This window comes from Mobula hypostoma, chromosome 26, assembly GCF_963921235.1.
Source record: "Mobula hypostoma chromosome 26, sMobHyp1.1, whole genome shotgun sequence".
NCBI lineage: Eukaryota > Metazoa > Chordata > Chondrichthyes > Myliobatiformes > Myliobatidae > Mobula > Mobula hypostoma.
The window spans coordinates 34,466,805-34,482,228 of NC_086122.1; the positions used below are offsets into that span (position 1 = coordinate 34,466,805).

The 15,424-nt window shown below is 41.9% G+C and overlaps 1 protein-coding gene across 2 annotated transcripts in view; it reads right to left on the reverse strand.

Moving 5' to 3' along the window:
* Positions 1-680: 680 nt before the first annotated feature.
* ubxn11 (UBX domain protein 11) overlaps positions 681-15,424 on the reverse strand; it is an 83,316-nt gene continuing 68,572 nt past the window's right edge. Inside the window, exons 12-14 of one of the 2 annotated variants that reach the window (XM_063033588.1) lie at positions 8,712-8,782; positions 6,002-6,148; positions 681-3,848 (exon numbers count right to left, since the gene is read on the reverse strand). In XM_063033588.1, the coding sequence (XP_062889658.1) occupies positions 3,671-3,848; positions 6,002-6,148; positions 8,712-8,782 (396 nt within the window). In that variant the 3' untranslated portion in view covers positions 681-3,670. The remainder of the gene's footprint in view (positions 3,849-6,001; positions 6,149-8,711; positions 8,783-15,424) is intronic. The other variant, XM_063033589.1, reaches the window with a different exon arrangement.

The following is a 15,424-nucleotide window of genomic DNA, read 5'->3' on the forward strand; positions in this document are numbered from 1 at the left end:
TTTGGTGTTGCAGTCCTTTTCCAGCATCTGCAATCTCTTATGTGTTTCCATTGTGGCAATGTATTTCAAAGTCAGAGTGGTGAGCAACTTGGAGGGTCCCTACTGGTGGTGGTCTTCCCTTGGTTCCTGTGTACTTGATGCCCTTGTGTTTCTTGGTGAGTTAGATGATGCTGATGGAGTAATCTGCATGAACAACTGCAGTGCTTCTTGGTGTACACTCCAGTTGTCCAGTTGTACATTGATGGAATGGTTCGACCACTGGATTTAATCCTAGCGTTGGAAATGGCAAAATTTGTTGGTGATCCTAAACAGAAGGTAGTCAATTCTTTATGAACTCAAAGAAATCTTTATGGGATAATATATAGCGGGTAATGGACTATATGTTACTGGCATTCAGAGGTGGTAAGTATGAGATAATATATTTTTGTTAAAATGTGGAAAAGAGTGATTTTACCATGAAGGGAAGCAGACTTGGTGCTATAGCATGTAGAGGTTTGAGAAGTGGATTCCCAGGCTGACCAGGCAGAAAAAAAATGTCCCTGAAAATTAGATTTTATTACATTAAATCCCAAATATAGAGGGCCCATAAAAAGTATTCACCCCTCCCTCCCTCCCTAGGAAGTTTTCATGTTTTATTGTTTTACAGCATTGATTCCTCCTACAAGACAGACTATCCTCTCCACATCCAGATTGTCTGTATTCCAGATGTTATGTTGCAATCAAAGGCTCTTTTGCTCTTCTAAATTCAAACAGATACATGCCCTGCTTGTCCAGAATCATCACAAATGCTGGCTCTATATACAAATCCATTGAGTAAAAATACACCGTAAAAAATGTAAGCAGGTTTACTAGACTATATCACTTCAAGCCCAACTGCAACATTGCGCCTCATTCTCCACGTCACAGTTTAGGGGGAGAAAGACATGGGAGGTGAGAATGGTTCACTCAGATAGTTCAGGGGACAGAACACAGAATGTTGTACAGGAACAGGTGAGAATGGTTCACTCAGATAGTTCAGGGGACAGAACACAGAATGTTGTACAGGAACAGGTGAGAATGGTTCACTCAGATAGTTCAGGGGACAGAACACAGAATGTTGTACAGGAACAGGTGAGAATGGTTCACTCAGATAGTTCAGGGGACAGAACACAGAATGTTGCAGGGGAACAGGTGAGAATGGTTCATTCAGATAGTTCAGGGGACAGAACACAGAATGTTGTACAGGAACAGGTGAGAATGGTTCACTCAGATAGTTCAGGGGACAGAACACAGAATGTTGTACAGGAACAGGTGAGAATGGTTCATTCAGATAGTTCAGGGGACAGAACACAGAATGTTGTACAGGATCAGGCCCTTCGGTCCACAATGTCCGAACCAGCTAAAAACTCCCCAAAACTAATCCCTCCTACCAACACAATGTCCATATCGCTCCATCTTCCTCATATTCATGTGCCTATCTAAATGCCTCATAAAAGACTCTAATGTGTTTGCCTCTACCACCATCCCAGGCAACGCATTCTCTCTGAATAAAAGACTTTCCCCTCACATCCCCTTTGAACCTACCCCCCTCACCTTCAATGCATGCCCTCTGGTATCAGACATTTCTACCTGGGAAGAATACTCCCTATCTACTCTATCGATGCCTCTCATAAGTCATATAAACCTGTATCGGATCTCCCCTCAGCCTCCAGTTCTCCAGAGAAAACAACCCCGGTTTGTCCAGCCTCTCAAGGGCTGAAGGATATCCCTGGATATACTGAAATTGTTTCTGAAATTTGCTGTTTTTACATCGATACCGCTTCCAATTCTCCTTCAGAAAGAGTTACAAACGCACCCAGCTCTCAAAGAAAAATATCTTTCCTGTTTCCTAACTTATCAAATAGATAGATCCATCAACTATTTATTGCCATGGCAATTGTGGCCCATCCTTCACAACTATTCCCTTCATCATATCACTCCTTCCTTCATCCTCTCTGCAACTTAAAACTAACTTGTTTTCCTCAACCAGAAATCTTAACTGTTTTCTTCTTGTTGACGCTACTCGACTTGCTGAGCATTTTGTTGACATTTTGATTGCCAGCACCTGCAGATTATTTTATTTCAATGCAAAATCTCAATGTAATCGGTGGTTGGGATTTCGAATGCATTGCCTAGTAGGTTGGTGAGTACAGGTCAAAAAATAGCTTTAGAGACCTGGATTAACAACTTTAAAATATCGTAGAGATGAGGAGTTTAAAAAAAAGCTGAATGAGACTAATTGGATTGCTCTCCAAAGGAAGAAGCTATGATTCAATGGATGGAGCATGCAGCTTTCAGCTGAGTTGTGTTGTGAGCCTAGTATCTGAGATGAGTGCCTACCACCGAGATCTCATCACTAGGACAGCGAGCTGCTTACTGTTTACCTGCACTTTGAAACATATTCTATTAACTTACTTATAGTACAATATTTTGGTTTATGTGCTGTATGTGATATATGTTGTATGATCTGGAGGAACTTTGTTTTGTTTAGTTGTATACACGTACAGTCAGGTGACATGAAACTTAAAGTTGAATATGCAGATGCTGCAAAGCTGAGTTAAAAACAGAAGATCCAGGCAATGCTCAACAAGTCAGGCAGCAAAAAAGAAAAATCTTTCAAGTCAAAGATCCTTCATTAAAATTTGGTTCTGCAGAATCCTGGCATCTCCTATTCTTATTCAAACATGTGTATTTTTCCTCTGGATTTGTCCCTTTAAGTGGGATCTCTGACCTGCCATATTGGATTGAACTCTGTTATTTCTTTATTGAGATGTAGTGTGGAATAGGCACTCTGACCCTTCGAGCCACGGCACCAGCAAATCCAGATTTAACCCTCGCCTAATCACAGGACAATTTACAAATGACTGATTAACCTACCAATCGGTACGTCTTTGGACTGCGAGAGGAAACCAGAGCACCTGGAGGAAACCAACACAGTCACGGAGAGAATGTACAAACTCCTTACAGAAAGCACCGGGATAAAATGAGAAGTTTTTCGAGAACTCAATGAGTGAACTTTCCCAGCTGTTACTAAACATTTCCTCAATCATCATTTCCTTTTTGGTTATTTATCGCTTTTACAAAATAGGACAGTATCCATTGTATGTGTTTTAGTCACAGTTAAATGCCATACAAAATTTATTTCAGCATTTGCTGTCTGACAACTCCTGAATTTAAAGAGGAACTGCAGGTAGTCAGTGAGGGATGAGTCCATTGCTGGGTTTAAAGTGAGGATCAGAGCATTCAAACTGCCTGGAGGTGGACTGCTTCCCACCAGGCTAGGCAGGTTGAGGATTTTGGTAAGTTAGAGATCTGTATTCTGTACATTTTTGATGGGGAAATAGGGGATCTTCACATGGGCCAATGCCCGGTAGTATCATCAGGGAACTACCAATGCAGATAATCAAGTGATTGGCTAGTTTGGATATCTAACATTGCTCCTGATGGCTGGTAAATCTCTGCACTGGGAAATAATAATGTATCTATCATTTACAGCTGACTTCTGATAACATACTTTGGAGATTCTCCTTAGCCACACACACTGGATTTAGTTGCTATGATCTCCACTCAGTATTTGTGGGTAGAGTGCTGGCTTCTTCTACCAGCTTGTTAAATCATCCTTGTCTGGACAAGAGGACTTCATTCCAGAAAGTTATTCCTTGCAAGGAGTGACTGCTTCTTGCTGTTGGATGAGGATCTGGAACCTTTGTGGTCGCAGGATGAGTGTGGCATTTGGTACCAGTCCGTACTCCATCAGCGTCTTGCTCTGGTCACTGTAGACTTTCTGGGGGAAGGTACTGATGATGTCATAAGCAGACTGCTGCTCTCCCCTGCAAAATATCAATCGCCAGGTAGAATCTTCAAACTCTAGCACACAGAATAGAAACTTCTCAGCATTCAAACCCATTGAGCACGCAAAAGCACCAGCGAGGAGCAGGGAAGATTCATCGAGTGTTTTTGGGATGGAACTTTTCAATTCTAAGGAGAGACTAGATGGGATGGTTTGTTCTCCTTGGAGCAGTGGAGATTGCCTAGACCTGACTGAAGTAGACAAAATAACACAGTCAGGCTATATAACAGGAATCTTTATCTCATGTCAGAGATGTCAAATATTAGAAGGCAAGGGGGTAAAAGGTGAAAGGAAGATCTGGGGAACCATCGTTTCTTCGAGAGGATGGTTGTAGTCTGGAATACACAATCTGATGGGTAGTGGAGGCACCACATTTAGGACGGTTATGGGTAAGTACTTGAATAACCAGGACACAGAAGGCTATGGACTAGAAGTTACTACATGGGATTAGAGTAGATGGTTGGTTTTCACGAGATGGGCTGAATGGCCTATTTCTGTGCTCTATATCTCTATAGCTATAAAAATAGTCAAGTAGCTCTACCCATCCAATTGATTCTAGGTTTAAAAGTCTCGAGCACCTGCACTCCATCCGCCAAAAGTAAAACTTCCCCAGCAGCCAAATATTTTAATTCCAATTCACCATGTCAGTTCATAGCCTCCTCTTGTGCCACGATAAAGCCCCCCTCAAGTTGAAGGAGCAACACCTTATGTTCCGTCTCGGTAGCCTGCAACCTGATGGCATGAATATCAATTTCTCCTTTGGGTAGAAAAAAATCCCTCCCCTTCCCCTCCTCTTCTATTCCCTACTCTGACCTCTTACTTCTTTTCAACTGCCTACCACCTCCCCCTGGGTCCCCTCCTCCTTCTTTTTCCCCTAATGTTCACTCTCCTGTCCTATCAGCTTCCTTCCTCTCCAATCCTTTACCTTTCCTACTCACCTGACTTCACCTATCACCTTCTAACTATCCTCCTTCCTCTCCCTCCCCCACCTTCTTATTCTGGCATCTTCCCCCTTCCTTTCCAGTCTCGAAGAAGGGTCTCGGCCTGAAACATCAAATGTTTATTCATTTCCATAGATACTGTCTGAATTGCAGAATTCCTCCAGTATTTTTTGTGTGTGTTGCTTTAAAAGTCTCTCGATTGTCAGGAAAGTGAGAGATGGACTGATGGAGGGAAAGGAGAAGTTCCACTAGTTCCACTGGAAACGAATGGGACATGGTGCATGGATTTGTGGTTTCATCAGTTGGATGCACTCTCAGGAACTTGGAGTGGGGAGGGGGATCCTGTGGTCATGTTTCAAGTAAGTACCAACAACGTAGGAAAGGTTCTGCTGAGAAACTTTGGTCAGTCAGGGTCTAAACTGGTTGCGTGGATTATCATTTCCTACAGACGGAAAGGCAGTAAATGTAACCCCATGGTTTCGAAAAGAAGGGAGTGAGAAATCAGGCAAGTACAGACCAGTTAGCTTTACATTGTTAAGGGAAAATACTAAGAGGTATTACAAAATAATGAGAAAAGGGACACTGAGAAAATATCAGCAGGATTAGACAATGGCAAAATGGATTCCTGAAACTGAGATAGTGGAGGATTTTTGAAGAAGCAGCTGGTAAAATGAACCAGTAGATGTGTACTTGGATTTTCAGAGAAACTTTTGATAAAGTCTTACAGAAAAGGATGATGTGCAAAATTATTGGGAGTAATGTATTAGCAATAGATTGACTGACACAAAATAAAGGGTGCTTTTCCGGGTGCAGGCACTAGCTAGTGGGGAGATGAGAGCATGGGCCCCAGCAACTCACAGTACATATCATCAGTTTGGATGGGGGAACTGAATGTAATATTTTGAAATTTGTGGATGCAGCATGGATTGCCAAAGAGATGTAGGGAGGCTCCAGGGTGAGATTGATTGAGAAAGTGGGCATGAGCTTCCCAGATGCTGCAAAGGGTAACCACATGTAAATTATCCACCTCAGTAGGGTAAGAAGAAGGGTGCACATGACTAAACTGATGTTTGACTGGGAACTGATGAACTACAAAGAGATTTGGGTGTTCTTATATAATAGTCACTAAAGGCAACCAGGTAGATGAGAAAGGAAGCAGAGACTCCAAGGTTCCACATTGCCGAACTGTTACCTGCTCTGGTCTAGGTGAGCACGAAGGTCTCCAATTGTCTCAGAGAAAAACATTTTAATGATGTATGTCTTCTCTCCATTCTCTGACTTGATCCTGAGGGTGGAGACATTCCTTGGCATTGGGAGAGTTCCCGCCCTGAACTCCAGCCTGTGACGACCAGAAAATTGCTTTGTGATTCTGACAGGATTAGGAAATAACACAAGGTTTTACCCAAAATGATAGGTGCATGGAATGTGCTGTCAGGGAGGTGTTAGAGGCAGTTACCTTAGGGGCATTTAAGAAACTCTTAGCTAGGCATGTGGATGGTAGAAAAATGGAGGGATATGTAGGAGTGAAGGGTTAGATTGGTCTTGAGAATAACATTGTGGGCTGAAGGGCCTGTACTATGCTCTAACGATATGTGTGTATGAAATGGATACTGGCCAAGGTGCAGGAATAGTTCTGATAGGATTAAGAGAAACAGCTTCCAGTGAAACATTTTTACTGGGCTGCTGGGAAAGGGAACGCAATGGCAAGGGCACTGGGATCTACAATAATATTTTGTTTCGGGCTAAGATCTATGTGAGTCGATCTACTTGAATATCTTTTGGACCATGAATGTAAAATGTAACTGATTACATTTGTAACCAGATACAATGTAAATTTTTCCGATTAAGCCTCACTATATTAGTTAAATACATAATATATTAACAAGCTGAGAAATTTAATTACAGTTTATGTGCAAATAGCACTCAAGACACAGTTTGAAACGTTTGTGCCCATTTCCTTTTGAAGGTTTGCCCTCCAGGTAATTTTAAAAAGCGCTTCCTGTCTTAGTTCCCCCTGATACGGAGTTAATTTACCTGCTGTACTTTATGCAGTTAAAGAGAACATTGGCATGGGTAGATCATGTTAATTAGTTAATAGCAATTTGGTCAAAATCTTGTGATACAGTATGCAGTACTGTGCGAAAGCCTTAGACACATATATATAGTTAGGGTGCCTAGGGTGCACAGTACTGTATCCCTCAACTGAATCTATTAAATATTTACCAATATTAACAAAAACTTAAAACTCACAGATATTGCTGTTTCACGGACAAATGGAGATGGTGGTCTTTTCACCATGTGCTTCAAATCAAATTAAAATTAACCCACACAGGGAATGATATAAAATACAGCTTACCGTACTGTGCAAAACTCTTAGCCTTAGCCTTGTATACATGCCTAAGACTTTTGCACAGTAATGTACAAACTCCAAAATTAACTGTTGATTCAACAAGGAGAACAGAACCATGTCCCATAATTTTAAAGTTTCCACAGGGCAGCAATGTCATTTGTTAAAAATGATCCTCTGCACAAAACTTGATTGTCAGCGCCGTCTGAACAGAAACTGCAGTCACAAGGGCTCCAGCCCATGGTGCCCATGCCTCTGCCAATAGGTGTGCCTGTGAGCACCCTTGCCACTCTGTGCATCACTCTGCTCCACACTAGAGGATCTCTCTCTGATTACCAGTACACCAGTCACCAGCTACAACCTCCCACCTCTGTTTCTGGCAGCTCCCTTCCCACCCCACCCCACCCAACATTCGCACCTCAGCAGTGCAAATCTAATTGCTATGGGTCAGCACATGAACACCATCGCTGCTACTGGCCTGGTAAGGAGCAGTCAATGAAGCCCACAGGGTGTGTTTAAACACTTCCTAAAGGGAACCAATGACAGTAAGGATGCCATTTTCTTTTGCGTGACTTCCAATTTGGCATTTGCACTACGCCCTGGGCATGTTTAACACACCATCCTAGTTAATTGGGCCATTGGTTAATTGGGGCAGCCACTTATTTGGGGCAACTCTTCAAGAACAAAAACTGATTGAGAAAATAGCTGGTATTCCCTTTGTTTATTTGGGGACACTATGCTGCATAATTGGGGCAGGAGACTGTAGCCAAACAGGTTCTAATTTGTGTCAGTCACACACACTTGTGTGGCCATTAGATGCTACACCGTGCTTAAGATTGAACAGTTTTTAAATAGCATCAGTTGTTTGTGTACAAAAAGCAGTAATTTTTGTCACTGATAATCGGCAAGGAATAAGCACTAAGATGATTCCGAGCAGTTTTGCTTGCTGCGGTTTCAAGCATTCAGGCTTGGAAATGCCAGAGTAAAAATGAAGTGATTTCACTACTTCAAATTAGGAACTATGAAGAATTTGAAGGTATCAACAACAATCATCTTGAATGTTGCAGTGAAGGTAAAGACTTGGAGGATGAATTTATCGAAAGCATTGTATGAAGGCGGTCCATTATCTGCACTAGGTGTCTATGATGATTTTGTTCATCGTGTACACTTGATAAATTCCTCTGTTGATAACTATTAGGAACTAATATACAGTTTCATAGTACTGTGGTATTACTGTTAGTGTTTTAATTTGTTGTATTTCATTTAAATATATAATTTGTTACTCAGCTTGTCTTTTTATACTTTTTAGATTATTTCCATGAAATTTTAGCTAATTAGGGCAGCTGCTTATCTGGGCCAAAATGTACTGGTTCTGATATGTCCCAATTAACCAGAATCCATTGTACATGCCAACTTATACTTGCTGCGTGGCAATGTTGGTCAGTCCATAAATTCCAAATCTTTGCAGTCCGTAACTCCCTGATACAACTTACTCTTTGCCACCTCATTGAAACAGACTAACCTTTCCCTGACCCTTTATTAATGAGCCCTGTACCTGTCCTTCAGTGCCTGGAGACAGGGAGTTTCGATTAGCGTCATGGACTCATCTGCTGCTTTGGGAGGAACCTTCAAAGAAAACAAAAAGGAAAAAAATAAATAATTTAGATAAGAAACTGTTGTTGCTCAGAGCCTTGTGAATGACCGGAGAGATATTCTGTAAACCTTGGTAAACTGGGAGAGCTGTTGGGAATAACGTGTTGTCCACAGCAGGGGTTCCCAACCATTTTTATGCCCGGACCCCTACCACTAACCAAGGGCTCTGTGGACTCTGTGTTGGGAACCCCTGGACTACAGGGTGTTTCACTTCCCTGCATGAGTGTCAGCTCGACAGTACAGTGGCTGAAACCTGTTAAGACAATGTCATTCACATTTGGCCAAAAAAAAACTAAATGCTAGAGGAAACTGGTGGGTCAGACAGCATCTGCAGAGGCAGTGGAATAGTCACTATTTTGGAGCAAAACCCTGCACAGTCAATGTTTATGTTGACTCTCAACCAGAGACATGCCCTCTTCTCATCGTTACCATCAAGAAGGAGGCACATACTCAATAATTTAGGAACAGCTTCTTCCTCTCTTCCATTCAATTTCTGAATGGATAATGAACCCATGAACTTCACCACTTTTTTAAATTTCTGTTTTTGCACTACTTATTTCATTTAATTTAACTATTTTGTTTCTATACTGCAATTCACAGGTTTTTTACCATATTATCATGTATCGCATTGTATTGCTGCAGCAAAGTTGACAAATTTCACGACACATGCCGGTGATATTAAACCTGATTCTGGCTCTGAACGGTGATCGTCAACCTGTTTCCATGGATACTGTTTGGCCTGCTCAGTTCCTCCAGCAGACTGCGCTTTACTCTTGATTCTAGTATCTGTAATCTCCAAGTCATTCACACTCTGCAGATAGTATGGCACACAAACTCTGGGGCATACTGAAATGATTTTCAGCAGTAAATTATCAAAACCCGACTGTTTCAGATTACTGTAAGACACGAAATGGCTTCCAGATCCTGTCTGTGTTTAACCTGGTTACACACAGGGTGACCAAGTGTCTGATGATGCTTAATACATGTCTGGATATCAGACTTGAACTTCCCTCCCCTTGAAGCAGATTTTCATAACATATACTTGGTGACCCTCAGTGTAAACTAGAGAGGAGTTGGTTTGCCCAAACCATTGCTGTGGCATTTAACATCTCTTATAGGTAACTATAAAATTTTAATATATTCTTCAGATCTCCCCCCCCCCCCACCGTAGTTTGCTAGAGAATCCCCAACATTTGAACAACATTTTAACTCCTCACTGGGCCACAGTGGCCCACGTAGAGTATATCCACTCCCATCCCATGCTGCTCAATTTCCTGATCTTCAACCCAACCCATGATCCATGTTCTACAACATGCAGGACTTGCAGACTATCCAAGTTCTTAGAGTCATAGAAAAGTACATTACTGAAACAGGCCCTTCAGCCCATCTAGACCATGCTGAATTATTTAAACTGACTACTCCCATCAATCTGCACCAGGACTATAGCCCTCTACCCCTGCCATCCATGTGCCTATCGAAACTTCTTTTAAATGTTGAAATCAAGCTCGCATGCACCAGCTCATTCATCTGCAATCTTGCTAATCTATGTAGCTAACCACTTTATCATTCAGATTATATGCCAAACAACAACAAACCTTGCACTGACCTTGTAATACTCCACTAGTCACAGGCCTCCAGTCAGAGGGCAACTATCCACTACCACTCTCTGGCTTCTTCCACAAAGCCAATGTTAAATCCAATTTACTACCTCATCTCAAATGCCAAACAACTGAACCTTCTTGACCATGCAGGACCTTGTCAAATGCCTTGCTAAAGTCCATGTAGACAACATCCACTGCCTTACCTTCATCAACTTTCCTGGTACCTTCCTGGAAAAGATTGGTTAGATATAACTTTCCACGCACTAAGCCACACTGCGTATCACTAATCAGCCAACATCTATCCAAATACTCACATATCAAGTCCCTCAGAATAACTTGCAGAAATTTTCCTACTGCTGAGGTCAGGCTCACTGGCCTGTAATTTCCTGCTTTATTTTTAGACGTCCAAGAAGACCACAACCTTGTCGTATTTTGGAGGCTTGCGTGCCTTAATGATCCAGTGAGCTATGCTGGCTGGGGTCAGGGCTTTATGCTCTGGCTATTGGTAGGGTCACACACAGATCAAAGGGTAGAGGACAGTCTAAGAGTGGTCCACCAGTCCTCCAGGTTCAGGGGTTCAGCTCAGGGCTAACAACCCTGACTGGTCAAACAAAATAGTTATGGAAACAGCAGTGAGTGTGCATTCTACATCTGAGTGTGATCGTACTCCCCAGTCTCCACCATGAATTGCGTGACTGACAGTAGTGAAAACGGAGAGGAAGCTACTGACATGATGAACACCACCAGAGATGGAGGATCTTCGTTGCCCTGATGATGAGAGGCATTGATCGTGTGGATAGTTAGAGGCTTTTGCCCAGGGCTGAAATGGATCGCACGAGAGGGCACAGTTTTAAGGTGCTTGGAAGTAGGTACAGAGGAGATGTCAGGGGAAAGTTTTCTTATGCAGAGAGTGGTGAATGCGTGGAATGGGCTGCCGGCAGTGGTGGTGGGGCCGGAAACAATAGGGTCTTTTAAGAGACTCCTGGATGGGTACATGGAGCTTAGAAAAATAGAGTACTATGGGTAAAGCCTTGGTAGTTCTAAGGTAGGGACGTGTTCGGCACAGCTTTGTGGGCTGAAGGGCCTGTATTGTGCTGTATGTTTTCTATGTTTCTATGTTTAAAGGCCAGCGACGTAGTGGGCAGTAAGTAAGCAGTTTTCAGAGCCTTTCTTAAAAAGCAGAACAACATTAGCTATCCTCTAATTTTCTGGTACTCCACCTGTCACTAAGGATGATTTAAATATCTCTGCACAAGAGGAAAGTGGCTCTGCTCTTCCAGAAGAATGAATGAATTAACCCACATAAAAACAAAGTGTATGAGCCACAGGTTACTGCAAAAGTGGACAGGACAATAGAATATTGCAGAGGTCTGCAAGCACAAAACATATATTGGACCGTACGAATCACTGGTTTAACGTATCTTTAGAGGTACCAATACTCCCAGTCCTGTGTTGAATTAAAAAAAAACCCTTTTAACTGATTCCTATACCATACTTTGTTCCTAGTTTTTTTCTCTGTGCAATGTCCACACAGGGCAGTATCTTTGACATTGTTCCAGATCCCTCCACAGTGAATCCCCTTGGGAAACCACCAGCTTCCAACTTGGGATTTCTCTTCGGCAAATTTAAGCCAATTCCATTTCCAATTCAAATTACATTCAGTACCTGATCATGAACACCAGGTGGCAGTAACCACCAGTAATCATGACAACAAGAAGTTTTCAGGAAAACTGGATAATCTATTGCACTTTACTGGAATCTGATTAAGGGTTCTATGGTGAGGGGGATGACAGGTGGGTGAATGGGATTACAATGGTAGAAGGGATATTTCTACATAAATCATATGTCCTGGACTCCAGTATTTGATTGAGAGGAATGGAGGATTTAAATACTGTATAGAATAAATGCATGAAATCCCCCACCAATAATGGGAACCATGGGTGATATCGTTGGCGCTATGGGAGTGCGACGCTGTTATAGCTCAGGGTGGTGGAGATCAGAGCTCAGTCCTGGGGTCCTCTGTAAGAAGTTTGGACATTCTTTCCGTGAGCACGTGGGTTTCCTCTGGGTGCTCCAGTTTCCTCCCACATTTCAAACATACACCAGTTGGTAGGTTAATTAGTCATTGTAAATTGACCTGTGATTTAGCTGAGGATACATAGGCAGGTTGCTGACTGGTGTGGCTTGTTGGGCTGGAAGGACTTACTTTGTGCTGTAATTTAAAATAATATAAATGGTTCGATATAAATACACAGACGACTGATCAAATGAAAATACATTTATATACATCTTCAGGATGTTCCAGCAGGCTTCATAGTGAAAAAGTTACTTTTGACATGTAGTCATAGTAGAAGGTAGCAGTCAGTCAGCTACACGTGGTAGATATGTCTGCCTCGGTTTAATTCTGGTTATTGGTGAACTCACAGTCCCCTGGGAAAACAACATTGATGAAGCCCATGAGCGCAAGTTAACCAAATATGCAGAATTAAGATCAGAGTGCAGAGACAGAGGGTGGAAGGTCTCATGCTATCCATTCGAAGTAGGCTGCTGTGGGTTTATTGCGTTCACTTTCCAGAAGTGGCTGCGTGACCTTGGCTTCACTAGAAGACAGATCAAGTCATCCAGCAGGGCTGTAGCTGAGGCAGCAGAGAAAGGATCAGCATGGGTGTGGACCAAGTACGTCCAGAGGGGCAGATAGTCAGTCAGTGTATACATATCTTGCAAACCCTTCAGTAGTTGCATAGACACCTGAAGAGCAGACTGTCTGTTGGATGGAAGTGACAAACAACTCTGATAGAGGCAGATGCCGAGTTTTTAAGCTCATCAGTGGGAGGTGGTGCTTTAGCACTGCTGGCCCACCACCTCGAGGGAGTCTTGATCATAAGTGGGCCGAAACTCCTGAAGACAGGTGGCAGATCAATTGATGATCCCACTGGTGATAGCACAGGACAGTTAACATCTTAGTCCACGTGTATTTTTTTAAACTCTTTTAACTCAAATGAAAGTTCATGCTTTCATTAGTATCTGACTTTCTCAGTACCACACTGGCAGTGCCTGCCTGGATTTAGTTCTCGAGTGTGGAGTGGTGTTATAAAGCTGTGAACATATGAATTGGGGATGAAGTAAAGTACGTTTATTTTCAAAGTATGTATGCAGTACACAACCTGAGATTTGTCTTTCCACAGACAGCCACGAAATAAAGAAACACCATGGAACTCATTCAAAGGAAACATCAAACACCCAACACACACAAAAATAAGAACAAATTGCACAAAAAGCAAAAAACAAGTGAATAACATACAGAATATTAAACGTATTAAACAGAGTCCCTGGAGCAGACTAGGAATACCCAGTTCAGTCCACTTCAATTTAGGGCTGTGCTGCAGAGCTAGTCCGAGCCAATCACACGAAGTAGCAATATAAAAGGAGTAACCAGAAACCAGAAACACATATAACGTGAACTGCAGAGTCCTCTAAATGAGTCCAGTCCACACCTTCCTCTGGCAGCAGTGAGGGAGAGGGAGACTGATCAAACACAGGCAGATGAAACAGAGAAAACCTACAGCACAATACAGGCCCTTCAGCCCACAAAGCTGTGACGAACATGTCCTTAACTTAGAAACTACCTAAGAGTGTAATGATGAGAGTGTAATGTTAAAAAAAAACTAATGTTAAAATGAGAATGGAAAATACTGGAAACACTCAGCAGATCACCAATGGGAAGGTAAACTGAATTAACATCTCAGGTTGAAAACCCCTTGCCAGAACTAAAACGGAGAGACGAACGTACCATTCACTCAATTGTTGTCTGACAAAGAATTAGCCTGAAATATTATTCTTCCATCACAGAACAATGGAAGGTAAATGCAGACTGCTTTGTGATTGGTATAAATATAATAGTCAGAATCTTTATCCTAGGGGGAAATGTCAAATACTGATGAACATAGTGTTAAGGTGTGTGGGGGACGGGTGGGGGAAGAGTTTATAGGAGATCCATGAGACAAGTTCTTCTGGGTTGATGCTTTTGCTGTTGCTAGTGCAAAGGGTGGGGGGAGGGGGGCTTCAGTGTTCCTATCATTCATTCTATGGGATTTCTTGTTTTGTGGATGTCTGTGAAGAGTAAGAATTTCAGGTTGTGTACTGTATATATTCTCTGATATTAAGTTAACCTTTGACAGTAAAACAACCGTTGCCTGGAATGCACTGACAGTGGAGGGGATTGAAACAGATACAATAACTATGTTTAAGACTCATGTAGACAGGCATGTTTGGATTGTAGCCAAGGTCAGTATAAACATGGTGGGTCAACGAACCTTTCCTTGTCTGTGCAGATACAATAACTGTGGTTAAGACTCATTTAGATAGACGCGGGAAGAGGCAGGAAATAGAGGGTTATAGATCACGCAGATCATGTGCAGGCAGGTGGGATTAGTTTGGGTTGCAGTCACAGTCAGTATAAACATGAAGAGCCTGTTCCTGCACTAGGCTATGATGGTCTTTCTTTGATTCTATTATGTTTCTTGGGTTTTCTGAGTATGCCCACAAGAAAATGAATCTCAGTGTTGTATATGGTGACATATACTGTATATATCTAGAATATGAATTTACTTTGAACTTTGATCTGGTAGATGTACACCGACTTCAAAAAAAACCAAATGGGGAACTAGTTTCTCCACTCCTGAGAAATGTGCATAGCGTGAGAGAGACAGGAACAGGTTGCATGTCACTAAAACCAAAACTGCATCTAAAGCCAAAAAAAAAATCACTTATTACATTATTTGTAAGAGCTATGTATGTGCAAGTAAAGTTCAAAGTTTAAAGTAAAATTATTATCAAAGTACATACAATGGCACCATATACAGCCCTGAGATTTATTTTCCTGTGGTCATACTCAGCAAATCTACAGAATAATAACTATAACAGGATCAATGAAAGATCAACCAGAGTGCAAAATATAATAAATTGTGCAAATGCAAATATAAATAAAGAGTAATAAATACCGAGAACAAGAGAT